Source organism: Spea bombifrons, chromosome 4, assembly GCF_027358695.1.
Source record: "Spea bombifrons isolate aSpeBom1 chromosome 4, aSpeBom1.2.pri, whole genome shotgun sequence".
NCBI classification, from domain to species: Eukaryota; Metazoa; Chordata; class Amphibia; order Anura; family Pelobatidae; genus Spea; species Spea bombifrons.
The window spans coordinates 49,387,516-49,403,335 of NC_071090.1; the positions used below are offsets into that span (position 1 = coordinate 49,387,516).

General features: G+C 37.6%; 1 protein-coding gene across 3 annotated transcripts in view; it reads right to left on the minus strand.

Moving 5' to 3' along the window:
• The window catches only part of USP15 (ubiquitin specific peptidase 15), a 36,839-nt gene extending 21,019 nt beyond the window's left edge, over nt 1-15,820 (minus strand). The window contains exons 1-7 of one of the 3 annotated variants that reach the window (XM_053462615.1): nt 15,708-15,820; nt 9,946-10,073; nt 9,069-9,199; nt 6,711-6,837; nt 5,480-5,625; nt 5,082-5,140; nt 98-181 (exon numbers count right to left, since the gene is read on the minus strand). In XM_053462615.1, coding sequence (XP_053318590.1) covers nt 98-181; nt 5,082-5,140; nt 5,480-5,625; nt 6,711-6,837; nt 9,069-9,199; nt 9,946-10,073; nt 15,708-15,796 — 764 coding nt within the window. In that variant the 5' untranslated portion in view covers nt 15,797-15,820. Of the gene's footprint in view, nt 1-97; nt 182-2,529; nt 2,549-5,081; nt 5,141-5,479; nt 5,626-6,710; nt 6,838-9,068; nt 9,200-9,945; nt 10,074-15,707 lie in introns of those variants that run through there. The other 2 variants (XM_053462618.1, XM_053462617.1) reach the window with 2 other exon arrangements.

The window sequence follows — 15,820 nt, forward strand, 5'->3', positions numbered from 1 at the left end:
TTAAGATGCAGCTCATAAAGAACCATGGATGTGTTTAGTTCACATTCATACACACCATACATACACACACACAGACATTTTAGGACACAGTGCTTACTTTCTGTTGTTGAAGCTGTTATAATTATTGGACAGAGATGAAGAAATCTTTGGTAATGTTGAAAAATGTTGTGCCCCTGGTGACCTTCAAAATATGAAAAATGATAAATTAGAAATAACGCTGAGCTGGTAAAATGAAAAAAAGAAACTTAAAGACCAACACACAATGAATTTGTGAAACAAAATATGCGATGAAGAAAGATCATGAAAGTGTTAAACACAATATGAAAGGGCCACATGAGACAAAACTGTATGGACCAGTAGACTAAAATGTAAAGTTATTAATAGTAGCCACAGCAGTGCCTCTTTTACTAAAGTTTTGTGAGTACAATAAATGATTTTTGGTTTCTTTTTTAAATGTACTTATGGAAATCCAATAATTCTTAACACAAAGACATTTTTTTTTTGTTAGCGATCAATCCAGGAAGAAATGTAAGCAAATGATGTAGTTTATTAAATACAATAAGTAAGGCAAGAATGTCTTCTTCCAATCAATTGAAAAAATAATCAGCATGGTTGACTCAATCCAGTCTCCATTTTTACACTGTCACACCGCAAACACGGAAGTTCCAGCCCACTAAGGGCTATTTGAAATCCCCACTTTACTAACATATAAGTAACAATTATTTTTAGGTAGTATGGCAACATCTCCACCAGTTGGCTCATTATGACCTTCTCAATGTTTAAACAACTGAGTTGTTACACAAATACGACACACACCATCATTCTTAAACAGCCATCTGCTGCATATTGATTTTTGATGCCAATGAAACAGATATAGCACACCAATTTAACACATTACATTGTGATTTCCCTCTCACCTGTTCAGAATATCCACACAAATTACAAATTGATTCAGGACACTGAATCATTTGAAAGTATACTCATATATAAAACAATGTTTAATAGCAGTAATATAAAAATACATTTAAAAATGTGCCACTCCTAAACAAATACTCAATGTATACAGAAATCTATCAAGATAAAATGTATTGCGACTCCAAAGGCTGTATCACATTGGATGAAATATGCTAAAGACAGAGATATCAGGGGAGAAAAGACAGGCACAGACATTTGAGTCCCGACAGGGAGATTTGAATCTAGTAAACCATCTCAGGAGCTACTAGGGCTTCATATCTGTCCCCTAGAAAGAACATGATGCAGCATCACAGGCAATAGTCTGGGATGCCTCGTGCTTTGACAGGCTCTGATCAGTGACTCCAACAGGAGTGGAAGGTGACAGAAGAGAGCAAGTTGAGAAGGACCATTGTTTTGAGCATAGTATAGAACACCCTTACCACAAACAGGTTAAAGGGACTTTGTCACTATTTAAAAAATAAAACAGTTATAAAAAAACAAAGAGACGCATTTAGGTACTTTTCCTTAACATATCTATAACTTGACTAATTGGATTATACTTGGTATGTTACATAAATGTCACCATACTGCTTTTCATAAACTAAAGACAGGCAATAAATGCTCTTCAGAGTAAGCCAGTCCTGTTCCTGTGATCATGTATTTGGACTGTATTTAGTGATTTATATTGGTGTTGGTAAAAAAACAAAAAAAACCCCCAAAACTGGATTTAGCATGTTAGTAACACGCTGGGAACTAAACTAAACAAACATCATACATGACAAAACAATTATATACTATCTATACGTTTAAATAGTATATAGGCAATACATTTACATTTAAATATCAATCAATACCTTATAAATGAGGCAATATTTTTAACAAAATGGACACAGTCTGATAAATTTGAGTTTTACTCTATGCTGAACTATGCTTCGGAAGCCTATCCAACTGTTTGAGCACAAGCACCAAAAATGCGTTTAAAGTTATTATTTATTGTTTTATATAGTGTCATCATACATCCTATTCCATAGCACCGTACAATGGGTAGACAGGACATAACATAAGTATATTAACATAACAAGTTGACAAACAAACAGGTCAGGAGGCTCCTGCTCAAACAAGCCCACAATCTAGAAGGAGTTAGGGTATATTACACAAGAAGAAAAAGTGCCACTGCTAGAGATGGAGCAGCCACACTAGTATAAGTATTGCAAGAGAAGGACGAGGAAAGGTGAGCTAATATGAGAGCAAGGGTGTTGACATAATTGGACGCGGGGAGAAACCGTTTAGGAGTGTATTTGGAGAATGAGTGAGGAGGTTAGGGGAACTGCTATGATGGGCTTTGAAAATAAGAGTCAGGATTATGAAATGAATCCTGAAGCGCACAGACAGCCAGTGAAGAGACTGACAGAGGGGAGAGGTGTTCGTAAAGTGATTGGTGAGGAAGATAGGTATGGTGAATTAGCAAACAGAATAGATGAATAGGTTTGTGTTATTGATATACGTCCTGCTTTGGCCACATAGGTAAGTGGTGGATCAGGGACAAGGTTTGGGGTGATGGATTCAACCGCCACCTCGTTCTTCCTCCTGCTAACTGTAATGTATATAAGACACAATATTTGTTTTATAATATATAATATAAACAGTTCTCTGGGGTTGGAAACACTGTTATTCTATAAATTCCCCTTTTTACTTCAGTCTTTGTTCTGCAATTGGTGGTGGCCCACTGACGTAAAGGTGAGAACCTTTATGCCTACAAGGTAAAATGTAGCTCAGTCTCAATAGTTACAAATATTGTAACTGATTTCTCATGTGGTGTTGATTAAAAAGCTAAAAAGTTTAATAAAAGGGCCCATGTAACAGATGACGCACATGTGCCAATAACTACGATGAGCCATCGTCGCAGCTCATATTGCATGCTACACAATAGTCCCTTATCAAACCACTTGCAATGCAAGGAGGTTCTCCTGCTCTGGTGAGCTTCTGGTTAACATGGTCCCTTCACATTCTGGGACCAATAAATATAATGTGCTCAATACCCTAAATAGATTGGGTGCTTGGGAGTACACTATATATCATTTCTATATTTATATATTTTATGTCAACACAGAAATTTCCACCAAATATGTTGACAGCACCCACAATCTGCATTCACAGCTCCTGCTTCTTTGTGTTCACAATTTTAGAACATAATGGACATGCATAGATGTTTTGGCCTTTCACTTAGCAAGTCAGACCACACAGTTTCCTCCTATCTATTGTCACATGCTTGCCCATTACAGCTTGGCATAGCCTCTGCTGTTTTTCTTCTGCTTAACATTAACACCAATAATTGTGCTAATGTTTGTTGGACACATTGAAATATATCTATTGGTTTTAACGCTGTCTGGTCAAGCAGTGCCAGTTGAGTCGACTCAATTTTCCAGACTTGCATAGGAACATACCTCCAGAAACAAAATAACTGTTTATTACACAGTTACTGAACGTATTAATTAATACATATTTTCCAACCTATCCCTAATTGTACTTGTTCATATAAAGACAAATTAAAGTTCTTAAACAGAAGATACTGACATTAGTTTATTAGCAAGCCAAAAATAATGTAATGTAACAAATGTGATATATACACTGAGAAGAAAAATGTTGATAACGTTGTCTTGGTATGTCTAAATTATAAATGGACAACAAATTAATGGTAAAGCCACAATTAAGGAGTGCCTATTCCACTGTGTAAAATATGGCTTGATTAAAGGGACACTTAATCACATGATAGCCAAGAGATCCGTTAAAATTTCTGTGGTGAACCCCCGTGCAAAAATATGGTAGGATTCTGCAGAATCTCCCCTGTACGCATTGGCTCCTTTACTCACATCTAAGCGGTTTTCTGTACAGGAGATATGTTTGGCGAATACATCTCCTAGCACGTGACATACTTACCACCAAGCTCCAGCTGCAGATGAGAGTTTAATGAGACTTATATGGAAAATGCTCCATGGAGGAAGCAGCCAGCTCAAGAGCTGCAGCTTCTACTTAATGTAAGTGATTTTAGCGGTAAACAGTCTCTTTAAGAGCTGCATAGTGACCAAAACACCATACATACTTGCATTGCAACAGGGTCTCTTGTGCAGAGCATAGTAAATCTCTGGTGGTTGCACCTGAAACATTAAAAAGTGGCATAGATTTCCGCAGAGCGAGATCAGATCCCATTCAAGACTTGTAACGTACAGCATGTTTCTCACACACACACACATTATATATGTTCTTGAAACATAGACCATTTACAGCAAGGCAGTAACACATTTTTGACACGCGTTTTATCTACAAAGGTTAAAGTTACAGTAACCTTACAGTCAGAGCCGGCCTTAAGTGTTCTGGCGCCCTGTGCGGACTACTCCTCTGGCACCCCCCCATCCCCCCAAAAAATTAAAGGAAAAAAATCTCCCCCCTCTGCCCCTTCTCACTGCCTTCCCCCCTCTGCCCCTTCTCACTATCTACCCCCCTGCCCCTTCTCACTATCTACCCCCTCGCCTTTTGCTTACTGACCTTGTTGCCGGAGTCCTGCGGTGGGAGCGGGAGGCGTCCGTCTTCCCGCTCTGCCACGGTGAGCGCTTCACAGCTGAGCGCCAGAATAATTCCGGCACTCAGCACGAAACACCGGCACCGCGACGGAGTCACAGGGAGTGAGGGGCGCCGAGCGGTTACTGAAAACTTCACGAGCGACTGCTCGGCACCCCTGCCCGGGACTTAAATTAAAACACCGGGGTTTTTTTTTTTTAACTTTATTTAACATCCTCCGTGTTAAATAAAGTTAAAAAAAAACTTTATTTAACATGGAGGATGTTAAATAAAGTAAAAAAACGATGTTTTAATTTAAGTCCCGGGCAGGCGCCCCTGTTGCCATGGCGCCCTGTGCGGCCGCACAGGTCGCACACCCCTAAGGCCGGCCCTGCTTACAGTTACAGTAAACAGTATTACAAAATAAAAGATCATACTGTTTAGTTAAACTTGACATCTGCAGTAATGTTTCCCATAACACTTAAGAATGTATATTGGTAACCAAGATAGATAAAAAAAATACGTTTTTGCTCTTTAAATGTCCAAGAAAGAAATACACATCCACAACTTACTTAGGCATAGTACCTCTCGGCCACTGTCCATCCTGACCTTTCTGTTCTATTACTAGCATCTGTGTAAAACAGAGAAATAAATGAGCAATATAATGGCTGATCTCAAGGTCCCTTTTCCACTACATATCAAATACAATATTCTGTATTTAGTGCCAGCCCAATACCTGCTGAACTAAAGACACAAAGTTGAAACAGATGCCCATCTATAAACAAAGGGAATACATGGTTCCAATAAGCACATTAATTATATATATATATAGAAAAAATATCCCGTAAATGTATTAAAAAAAACAATTGTGGTACCTCACAAAGGATAAGGAGAAATCAATTTTAGAGAGCTTTCTATCAAATTCAATTCAGATTAAAAAAAAAAAAAAAAAGAAGTAAAGGTGCTCTACCTGTCCTTGATACAAGCCAGCATCCTGTATAGTGCTTTCTGTTTTGGTCAGAGGCTCAAATGTATTGCTCATGTATTTGTTCCACAGTCTGGTCTCTTTTTCTTCTGGAATATTGAAGATTTTTCTCATTTCCTTTTCAATCATATCTGGATTTCAAAAAAAGAAAAAAAAAAGAAAAAGAAAAAATAGTTGAAATAGAAAATATACATTTCATAAATAAAAGCTTTGCCTTACAGGTAATCAGGTAGCCCATTCTATTCAGCGGTATACAATATCATCCTTGATTGAGTTTGATAAAGAAAAATATGACCTTGAACTCAAAGTTCATTCTCAACTATGCATATTCAAGAATTCATGTCTGCATTTAATAGATCACAAAACATTGATTGATTTTCTTTAAATGGGTAAACAGAGAGCATTAACTTGATACATTCTGTGTAAGTTTCAATTAATGGACTAGATACATTTTTTTTTAAACACACAAATGCTACACTATATGACTTCATAGGAAAATTAAGCACAAGTTACATATATCCTGTTTTTGAACTTCATTATAAAAAAAAATTAAAAAAAAACCAAAATACATGAAAACCTCCTTCTAAACAACCATTACCATACTTCCGTAGATTGTACAAGCCTTAAATAAGAATAAAAGCAGAATTTTGATTACTTATGGCAGCTTGACAACCCTGCAGTTGAATTTGCTGCTACAATTTTAGTGTTTATTCATCTAGGGGACAGTTTGCAACAGAATTGTGTTTCGGGTTCTTGACTTGACTACATTATGAAGGTCCTACCACAATGAGCTTCTCCTATAGGAACAGCTTGGATGACCCTGTATAATTATAACCGGTCTCCTCACTCATTGAATTATGCAGGGTCAACTTGGCCTTTCTGGCGGAAGAAACCAAGAAAGAAAAGCAAGTGTTGGCCCTTCATAACGAACAGTGAATTGAGGGAGTTGAAACCACAGCTCTCCTGATAACTCCTCCTTTAATGAACAAATACATATTATGTAGCTTGCAACTATGAGAAACAAAATTCTTTAGGTATCACGGTAATAATACAAGATTTATTCTGGTAGTCTTTCATTCTGTTTTTCATAACACTCAAGGAAAAAGATGATGTTTTTGGGACAGAAGAACAAAGCAGTGAACATTTATTTTGGTGGCATTTAAATACCACCAATCAATTTCCTTGCAACTATATTTACTATTCATCATATACATACCTATTGTGTCTGCTTTGCTAAATCTTCTTGTTACAATATTACTCATATTCCCATTCTCACACAGTTTTAATTCTGTTAGGTATACTTCTACTTTGCAGTGCTTTACGAACATACCCTGTTCAACCACCTGCAAACATAATATATTTTAGCATTCTGGATCAATTAATTGTTACTACATCATGTTGTATCAGAAATGGAAGTTAAAGGAGCACACATTAAATAAAAAAAAAACATTTTAGTAGTAAATGTAGAAGGCCTAAAGAGCCTGTATATGATGGTATTCATAGGTTAATGTCAGTAGAAACAAAAACAAGTATTGCGTTCAGTACAGAAGTTATGTTAGGTAAAAATCTTATTTTTAACTTAAATATCTCCAAAACAAATGAAACTTATCAATGTTTTGATGAGCTTTACAGCTACATTAAACATTGAGCTTAGGCTAACTAGGCCTAGACAGGCAGTTGGTGTGAGGTGACGTGACACGCTGAGAGCAGAAATTCATGCCCCATACAGCACACACACCTCCAAGATGTGTTACCCTGCACCGCTTAACAGTGCATGGACCCGGCGTCAGATCCTGTGGCACTACATAAAACGAGACAGGAAAGAGCAAATAACCACAAATCGTACACAACACATATGTGCCACTTGCTCTAAAACACTACTAGGGACAGCCACCTCCACACAAGCAAACACACGGAAAATTAAAAGACCAGCTTATTATAAAAAAAAAGGGTGTTCAGAGCTTAAAAGTTGGAGAGCAAAGGGCTTAGCAGGGAAAACGGCCCGATGGTCTTTTTCCTTCTTCTTCAACGTATGCAACTATGTATCTGAAGTGGAAGACTGACACCAAGGAGAATCTGTATAGTCTACATAGGTGCAGTGATTACAGCCAACTATAAAACATCAAAACCCAAAGAACGTGCAACACAGCTGAAGAATCTACAAATTAAATAGTAAAAAACATTGTAATATGCGAATGTGTAGTACTCATTCTAACAGACATTAACATCTAAAACTTGTAATTAAAAAATAAATGTTCTGAATGGCACAAGGTGCCATGGTTAATGCTTGATATCTAAAATAAGTAGAAGAAAAAAAAAACAGGCAAAGAGGTTAAATGAGCAAATTCTAGGTTCATATGGCACAACTATAGATTTTAAACCTAACATACATGTAATACAGCAATGAAACCCTCAGATACCTTAGCCTCCTTGGCATGGTTTTGAGGTTTCTATACTAAGTAAAGCCTTTCAGAAGATGTATTAAAATAATGTATAGTTTAAGGACTACAAAGACTACCTGCCAGTTACTCTAGCTGGAGTTGATCTGGCAAAAAGTCTAACTGCAAAGTAAACTAATGAGAAGGGGTCTGAAAATAGTAATCTACTTGTTATGCGACACTGATACTACCGGCATGCATCGTGAAAAAGAGTAGATCACTGATCATAACATCTTGGCTCCCTCCACACACATACACTTTTGTCTCCACTGGCTCAGCACAATATTTTAACAGGGTTTAGAAGAAAAGGGGGGGGGGGACTAAATATTTGTAAACACTTCCCAATCATGCAAGGTGTGTATTTAATTTAGATTTTAATGATTGCTGGGGTGAAATAGAGATATCAGAGACAAAGACTTCTCTAAATTACCACCTAAATTATTATACCACCTAACAGAAAATGCTTAAAGGATTAAATCTATTTCCTACTTTTATTAAATAACTAAACCGGGCAATAAAAAAAATATTTGAATAGAACGTCAAAGAACATGCCTGAGTATCCTAAACACTGACCATTTCACAGTGAGGCTTTCCGTAAAACGAATTCCATTAGTTAGACATATTTAGGTGCCGCATTGGTTTCATATTCCCCATGTACTATTCAAAATCCTTGGGTAGTCTAAGAATAGAGTGATATACTCAAAATCATTTTTTTGTTTTTGACCCAGGTTTTTACATGTTCCATGAAGTAGACTGGTTACCTGTACAAGCCAAGTAGCATGATGCAGTATTAGGTAGCGTCCAGTGAGCATACTCTCAGGTTATACACAATTCAGCTTTTTACCAAACCCAACTGCTTGCTTGATAAAGAGCAGAATATAACCTGAAGCATCAGATATGCCAATAGCGTATGTATTGCATACATCAATAAGTTATGCATCTATTCTCCACACTGTACCACACCTATTGCCGTTGTGTTTATCATAGTGCTGTAAGGATCTGTTGCACTTATTTTTATTCTCGACAATGCAAGGTAGCACCTGGGTGCACCACCTAAGGGCAAAATGCAGTGACCATTTTTCAAATTTCTGACCAGTTCAGTATTGTGTAAGCCATGGCCGTAAAGCAGACAGTACCTTGCGTGCTACTGGCTCTTGGTTTTCCATCAATGTGTACCAGCTAACAAGTTTGTTCCAGCCTTCAGTTGGCAGCAAAATGTAGTCAAGTTCATCAATGAGGTGCTCCTTGAGTGACTGTGTATCAGCATCTATAAAACGACATGACAAAAGATATCAATGCCCTTTCTTTCCATGAAACAGGTACACTTGAAAGGTTATCAAACATTACCTGAATAAATTGACACAATTTACCAGGCAGAAACGGAACAAATTACAGATTTGAACATGAAATAATTAAGATTTAGCATTTATGTTTCCCTTCTACACACTGTTGCATGTACACTATATGACCAGAGGTACATGAACACTAGACATCACACAAATATGAGCTTGTTGTACATCCCACTCCAAAACCACAGGTATTAAAATGGGTTTTCCCTCCATTCTATATGTAGTAAATAAAGACAAAATGCTGAGATGATTATTCTTTTTTGGTAGTCACTCAAGTTCTACAAAGAGATTATTAAGAGCTACTGCTTGTAGTGCCTGAGATGGATTTCTGACCACACAGAATCTGCAGCTCTAAAGTCTGAAAACTGCTTTCACCATTCAGATCAAATGCAGCCTCCACCATACCTGTACTATAAGATACATAAAGGAGGGCTGTTTATCTCTCATACTATCTCACGGAGCACACAATAGGATTATACGAGTTATAGCCCAACTGTAAGAAAATAAAACACTGCACCTTTATTAAATATGTCATAATATGCCACCTATAATAAAAGTGGGTGGCATAAATAAATTCATGCTCAACGCCAATCTCATTTGCGGTATTATATACACCATAAACATTTTACTTTAACTAGTTCGGTGTAAGATATTACGAAATTACCTTTGAGAAGGCCAGAGTTATCAACGGGACCAGGGTACACATTCTGATCTCCCATCTGGTATTTGTCCCAACTGTCAAAGCCAACATATTTTTTCCACTGCTTGAACCAGCGACTATCAATTAAGTACCTGAAAACAAAGAACACTTTAAATTATAAAGCAGGAAACTATACGAATACCTAGAGAATTAAAAAAAAAATAATAAAGGATTTCAAGAAGGAAAAAAAACCTCTGTACTACCTTGATGACAAGAACATATGCTGCTCAGTATGACCTGTGGATTGGATTTCCTAGTACCCATATTTCACCTAAATCTGAAACAGAATCACTTTTCAGTATCCCACTGTCGCCATTTAGTTTAATAAACCTGAGACACAAAATAGCATTACAGGCAAATTTTACTAGATGCGACTAAAAATCTAAAGGTGATGGTAAATAAATCCAACAGATGCTTATACAGTAAGGGGATTTAAACATGCATGGCATGGGCATAAGACCATCCTAAATCTAAGACAAGAACAAGATCGGAGTAAGGTCTCAGTTTTCACATCATGAAAAATGGGCAGCAGACTCTTTGGGCTGAATGGTTCTTTTTTAATGTTGTTTAACAAATTCTTAGTAAAATGAAGTTATCCTTAATTAGAAAAGGTTTAGCAAAGCCCAAAATGAAAATCTCCATGGTTTATAATAAGCTGGACTTAAAGCTTTCTAAACTAGAGAAAACCATTTAATAATCATATAATAATAAAAAAGGTCTTATTAGTGCAGGTGTGTTCATGCAGTTAAACCACTTTGAGAATGATACATACGTCATTATAAAACATCATGTAACACTTCACTGTATCGAAAGGAACTGCCTAACTCTATAACACAGGCTAAAGAGGTCCCTTTATGGACTAAATTGACATTTCTTCTTTGTTCTTTCCATTTCAAAGTTTCATGTAAATTTTCTATGACTCAGCTGAACAAAACATTCATAAAGCGTGTTGCTCATGTAGCTGGGATTTTGTATGAGCTAAGCATATAATTAAGGGAGAATGCAAGTTATACCTCACACAAGCTATGTTCAGAGAGCTTCCCACATTGCAAAGCCCCTCAGGTATGTTCACTAAACTGGGAGTTTGGCTCTCTTTATAATATAGTAAGGTAAAACACAGCAGCAGCAAGCTCCTCATGCAAGAAGAGCTTGCACTCTTTAACTGTGTATTCTACAATGCCAACCTAATTTTAAGGAAAACTGCCAGGGACGCATCTCCATTGAATAGTGCATAGACTTGCACATTCGGATTTGCACAAACTTTAATTTTAAGAAAGTCTGACTCTCTCAATGTAGCGCTACCTTCCACTGGTTTCCCGCAGTACATGCTCCACTGAGCAAAAATGATTTGGCCAAATTTTTTGGTTTCGTTTTTGGTATGTTCATCCTGAAGGGCAGGAAAGCAAATTTGTCGTCCGACAATGAATGGACCAAGAACAAAATATTTCTAGGAATCTTTTTTTGGTCCAGAGAGTACTGACCTACCCCTGGTGGTTACTATTTGGCCATCAACTAGCACTTGCAGCCTGGAAGCTTCTTGGACCACTTGGGTTACATGCGACTAAGCATTAAATGCACTCAAGTAAATAATGATTCCACAAATGATGCTAAAGGCCCTCACACAAGCTACGTATTGTTGCAAAAACACTTGCATTATAAAGGCGTTTGATGTGAGTGTAGGCTAGTACCAACCCCTTAAGATAAGAGACACACAGCTTCAGATTTACTGAATGTTAATGACACTGGGAAAACATGAACTAAGGAACAATCATGCAAAACTTTATGGTCTTCTGCTCCAAGTAACAAAAGCCTAATTGGCACACATTGCTAGGTGCCCTACTAACAATATAAATACGCCACATACCTGGGAGGAGGGTTGAGGGCGATGGTGGTAGTGGTAGTTCCTCTCTAAAATGCATTTAAGGGATGGTGTGTACCATTAAGCAAATAAACCTTTGGGGGAGGTGTGCAATTTTTCTTCCCTTAAGGTTTAAAACATTAAAAAACACAAATGTTTCCACTCCCTATGGCAATAGCCTATGGGTATTTGCTTTTGCATCACATGACTTGTGTTCTATGCTATGGACGAGGCAAGCTTTTACATGAAGTGAAAGGTTTGGGCCTAGAACAGTAATAGAGGTTGCTTCAAACCAAAAGCAAAGCATACGTGTTTAAACAGTCTTGTTTTATTATATAAACTCAGACACATGAAGCAGATCTTAGAAGTAAACCAGCTTTATATTAGGATGTCAATTGGTATGGATTGATATTCAAAAAGCTCTCAATGAGAGAGATAGGGGAAACAGAGGAGTAGGTCCTCACTGGATACAAATGTATCACCTTCAATAATGAATATAAAGAAAAGCAGAAAACTAAGCCAGGGTAATAGTCAAAAACAGTTCTCTTTATTTCTAGAAACACCGACCGGTTTCGGCGTGAACAAACGCTCTTATCTACTTACAGAGTGGAGTTCACATTCACAAGCAGCTCCGGTGATCCTTCGCTAAATTGGTATGTATGGGACAGGGCTTATCTCACGTCAGAAGAGTAGTATGTAAACAGTTTCTATATATAATTATTCAGATAGATATTGCCGTGCAATCATCAAATAAAATGCATTTACAAAATCACAAGGGGTATGCCAAAGTTTATGAAAATATTCATAAGAATAGAAATATAAACAGAGTTGTTTCACACTTCATGTAATCCAGAGGACCACTTATAATTTCTAATATATTTAAACAAACACTTACAGAATTTACAGAAGTACCACAAGCACTATATGTATGTCAATCCAGGAATGTTCTGAACAGTCCAGGCTTTGCTTCTTTTGAATTACCAGCTTGTTAAATGCAGGAGAACAGAGGAGCCAAACAACTCTGAAGCAGAGAAAGGAGACTTCTACGGACAGTGGAGAACGATCTTTACTACAGAAGGTTTATTGCTAGATTTGAATATATAAAAATGATCGGTTTATGTCTCCCATAGCACTGCGCTCATCTTTATTCCCTTGTTATTGACCTTTTCTATGCAGCTCATTGCGAGCTGAGTAATGTTATTTCCCTAAAGTCATGACACTGATTGGAAACGAGGTACTCTGAGCCCTCCAGTTTCATTCTCTCTCAGTAATGCAGAGAGTTCACATCTTCAATTTCACAATCTGAAGGGATTTTCTCCCCACGCAGCAACCAAACCTGCAATCGCTGCAAAAACAAGAACATTTTGTTTTTCACAACTCTAGATATTTCCCTTTACAGCGGTGGGACAGGTTGTTGTAGTATTTTTTGTTACCTCTTATGCAGTCTGTGCCTCTATTTCACTTAACCGCGAACAGCTATTTCATGTTATGGGACTAAATATGCACGAAGCTGGGTCAAACTAGCTTTTTGGAGGCGAAATGTATTTCGTAATCGAGAAAATAACATTGTTTTTAAGAGTAGTGTATGACACGTTTGTAAATATACTTTTTCATTAACATTGACACATCATAAACTAATGCAATAATTGTGATACAACGTAAAACCCAGGTCATGTATTACAACAACGCAGGTCTAGCAAGCTTTGTGGGCTTACGGCTTCTTTACCACATGGAAGATCATGTATCATCATTTACAAGATTTTAACATAAAACCTCTACATAGCGTAATATACAATTTCTTAAAAGCATGAACCATCGCTGCTTTTATTCTTCAGTATTTGACAACTAAGCAGATTGTCCAATAAAATCAACAATAGCCGATTCTGATCTGGAACAAAGAAAATGCATTATTTCTTGCCTGAACAACATCAAATGTTTACATTTAATCCTATAAAACGGGGCTCAACAAATCCCAAGGGCCAGGTAGCCGAGGCTGTCATTGTGCCATTTTATATCGATCTCTATGGGTGTAGATGTTCCTGGCTCCTAATTACTAAGATGGCTCCTAATTATTAAGCTGGCTTCTAAATTGCTCTCTAATTTGCCCAGCCCTGCCATAAGAATTTAAAGAAATATGTTATTAGCGTGTACAGGAAGATACCTTTTAATGGCATGACCACTAAACTAATGTAAGCTTGGAACAGGTGTTAAAGCATAAGTTCAGAAGAGTTTCGTGATAAGTTTGCTGATCATTATGAAAATCTTTACAATGGTTTGGGAGAACTGGATTCTATATGTGCCAACAGCACGCGCATCTATATATTTAGCCACTAATTCTCACATTTAAAGCTTGCGTTTAGATGACTAGTTAAATATTCAAAAGTGTGGGTCAACGTGTATCCGGTGATTTCACAGCAAAATATGAAAAAGTGGTTCTATCACAATAGCAACACATGTTGTGCTTCTTTGCCTATGCTTGATACATTCCCTCACTGTCACACTCTCAGTGGGGAAACACTTTTTACATTCTACTAATAAACCCCGGTACATAAAATAATTTCAACGTTTCCACGGCGTTTCCAAAATACATAAGATACTTTTTTTTTTCTTGCAAACTTCCAATCGCAAAGGGATGTGAATGTATTTAGAACACGTTACAAAACGGACATGCCATCTGCGGCATAGCTCTCTGGTATTAACATCAAGTTGCTGGAACTAAAGGCAGACTATATATGGTAGCGCCAATCCAGAAATACTGATAACAACATATCTTTACCGACACACAAGCTATCGTGTTAGCGCATTGCGTACAGTTAGCAGAGCTAACGCATATCAATACTAGCAGAGCTAACGCAAATCAAAAATGAAATTGGTAAATTGAAGTACAAATAAAGTAAAACAAAATAAGCTGCAATAAGTCGTATTCCGTTTGGACAAACTTATAAGGCTGCAATTGATTTATTAAAATGTATTTTCATACTTTATTAGATCTGCTAGGATGTGAAAGTGCTGAGTAAATCTGATGTTATATTGTGGTGTGGCTCAACACAGGTAAGCATTGCCATGGTTTTTGGTCTATACTGCTGAGTACTTATATATATATACACGCGCGCAAAACGAAGGGTGGACATTGGATCTATACGAAACCTGTGAGATCTGAAGCAAAGCATTCTACTGGTTTCTATGGTGATTGTTCCAGTTTGCCATTCATAAAATGTGTCTCTTTCAATAACCAATACGAAGCTAAATGTATAGGCTGAAATAATATTGTGCTAATAATATTATTATGTAGAATTTTCAAGTCATAACTGCTGCGCAAACAATAAGCGACTTTTAATAGAACCCTTCATAAAAACATTTCCAGAGTTGTCATATTTTTACGGGAGACATTCATTAATGATGCATAGTACCATGATATATGCTAAGCCACGTTCAATATAATATAATAGAAACTCTGTCTGCCTTATGTATATATGTTTGCATATATACATAAGGCATACAATGTATAACATGGCACAGGAACCCAGACACATTACCCATAGATAGAAGCTGGAAGAGTACTATGCTATTAAATATTAATATACAGCTGTGCCAAATCGGTGCCGATCAGTCGGAGAGCGCTGTGTGCGTGAAGTGACACTAAAGGCCCTGACAAGCAAACTATCTGGGACTCACCCCACACACCTGATGATACAAATGCCCCGGTGCCCGGCCCTTAGGGGCAGTAGCGCTGCAGCAATTGCTGTGCATGATACAGATGTTTTCCCCAGTCCGGGTCCTACCGTTACTCTGACACCCAGCCTTCCCGACACTTGCCCTGCCTTCATATAACCCAGGCGGTGTTACCGGCCCGTGTGCCCCCGCTCACCATGTGTCTCCTCTGCGAAGCTGGGTTTTCAGCAGAGCCGACACTTCAGTTCTCTGAGTCTCCAGATCAACCACTCCACCCTCCGCCATCTTCCACCACTGACAGCTGCGCGC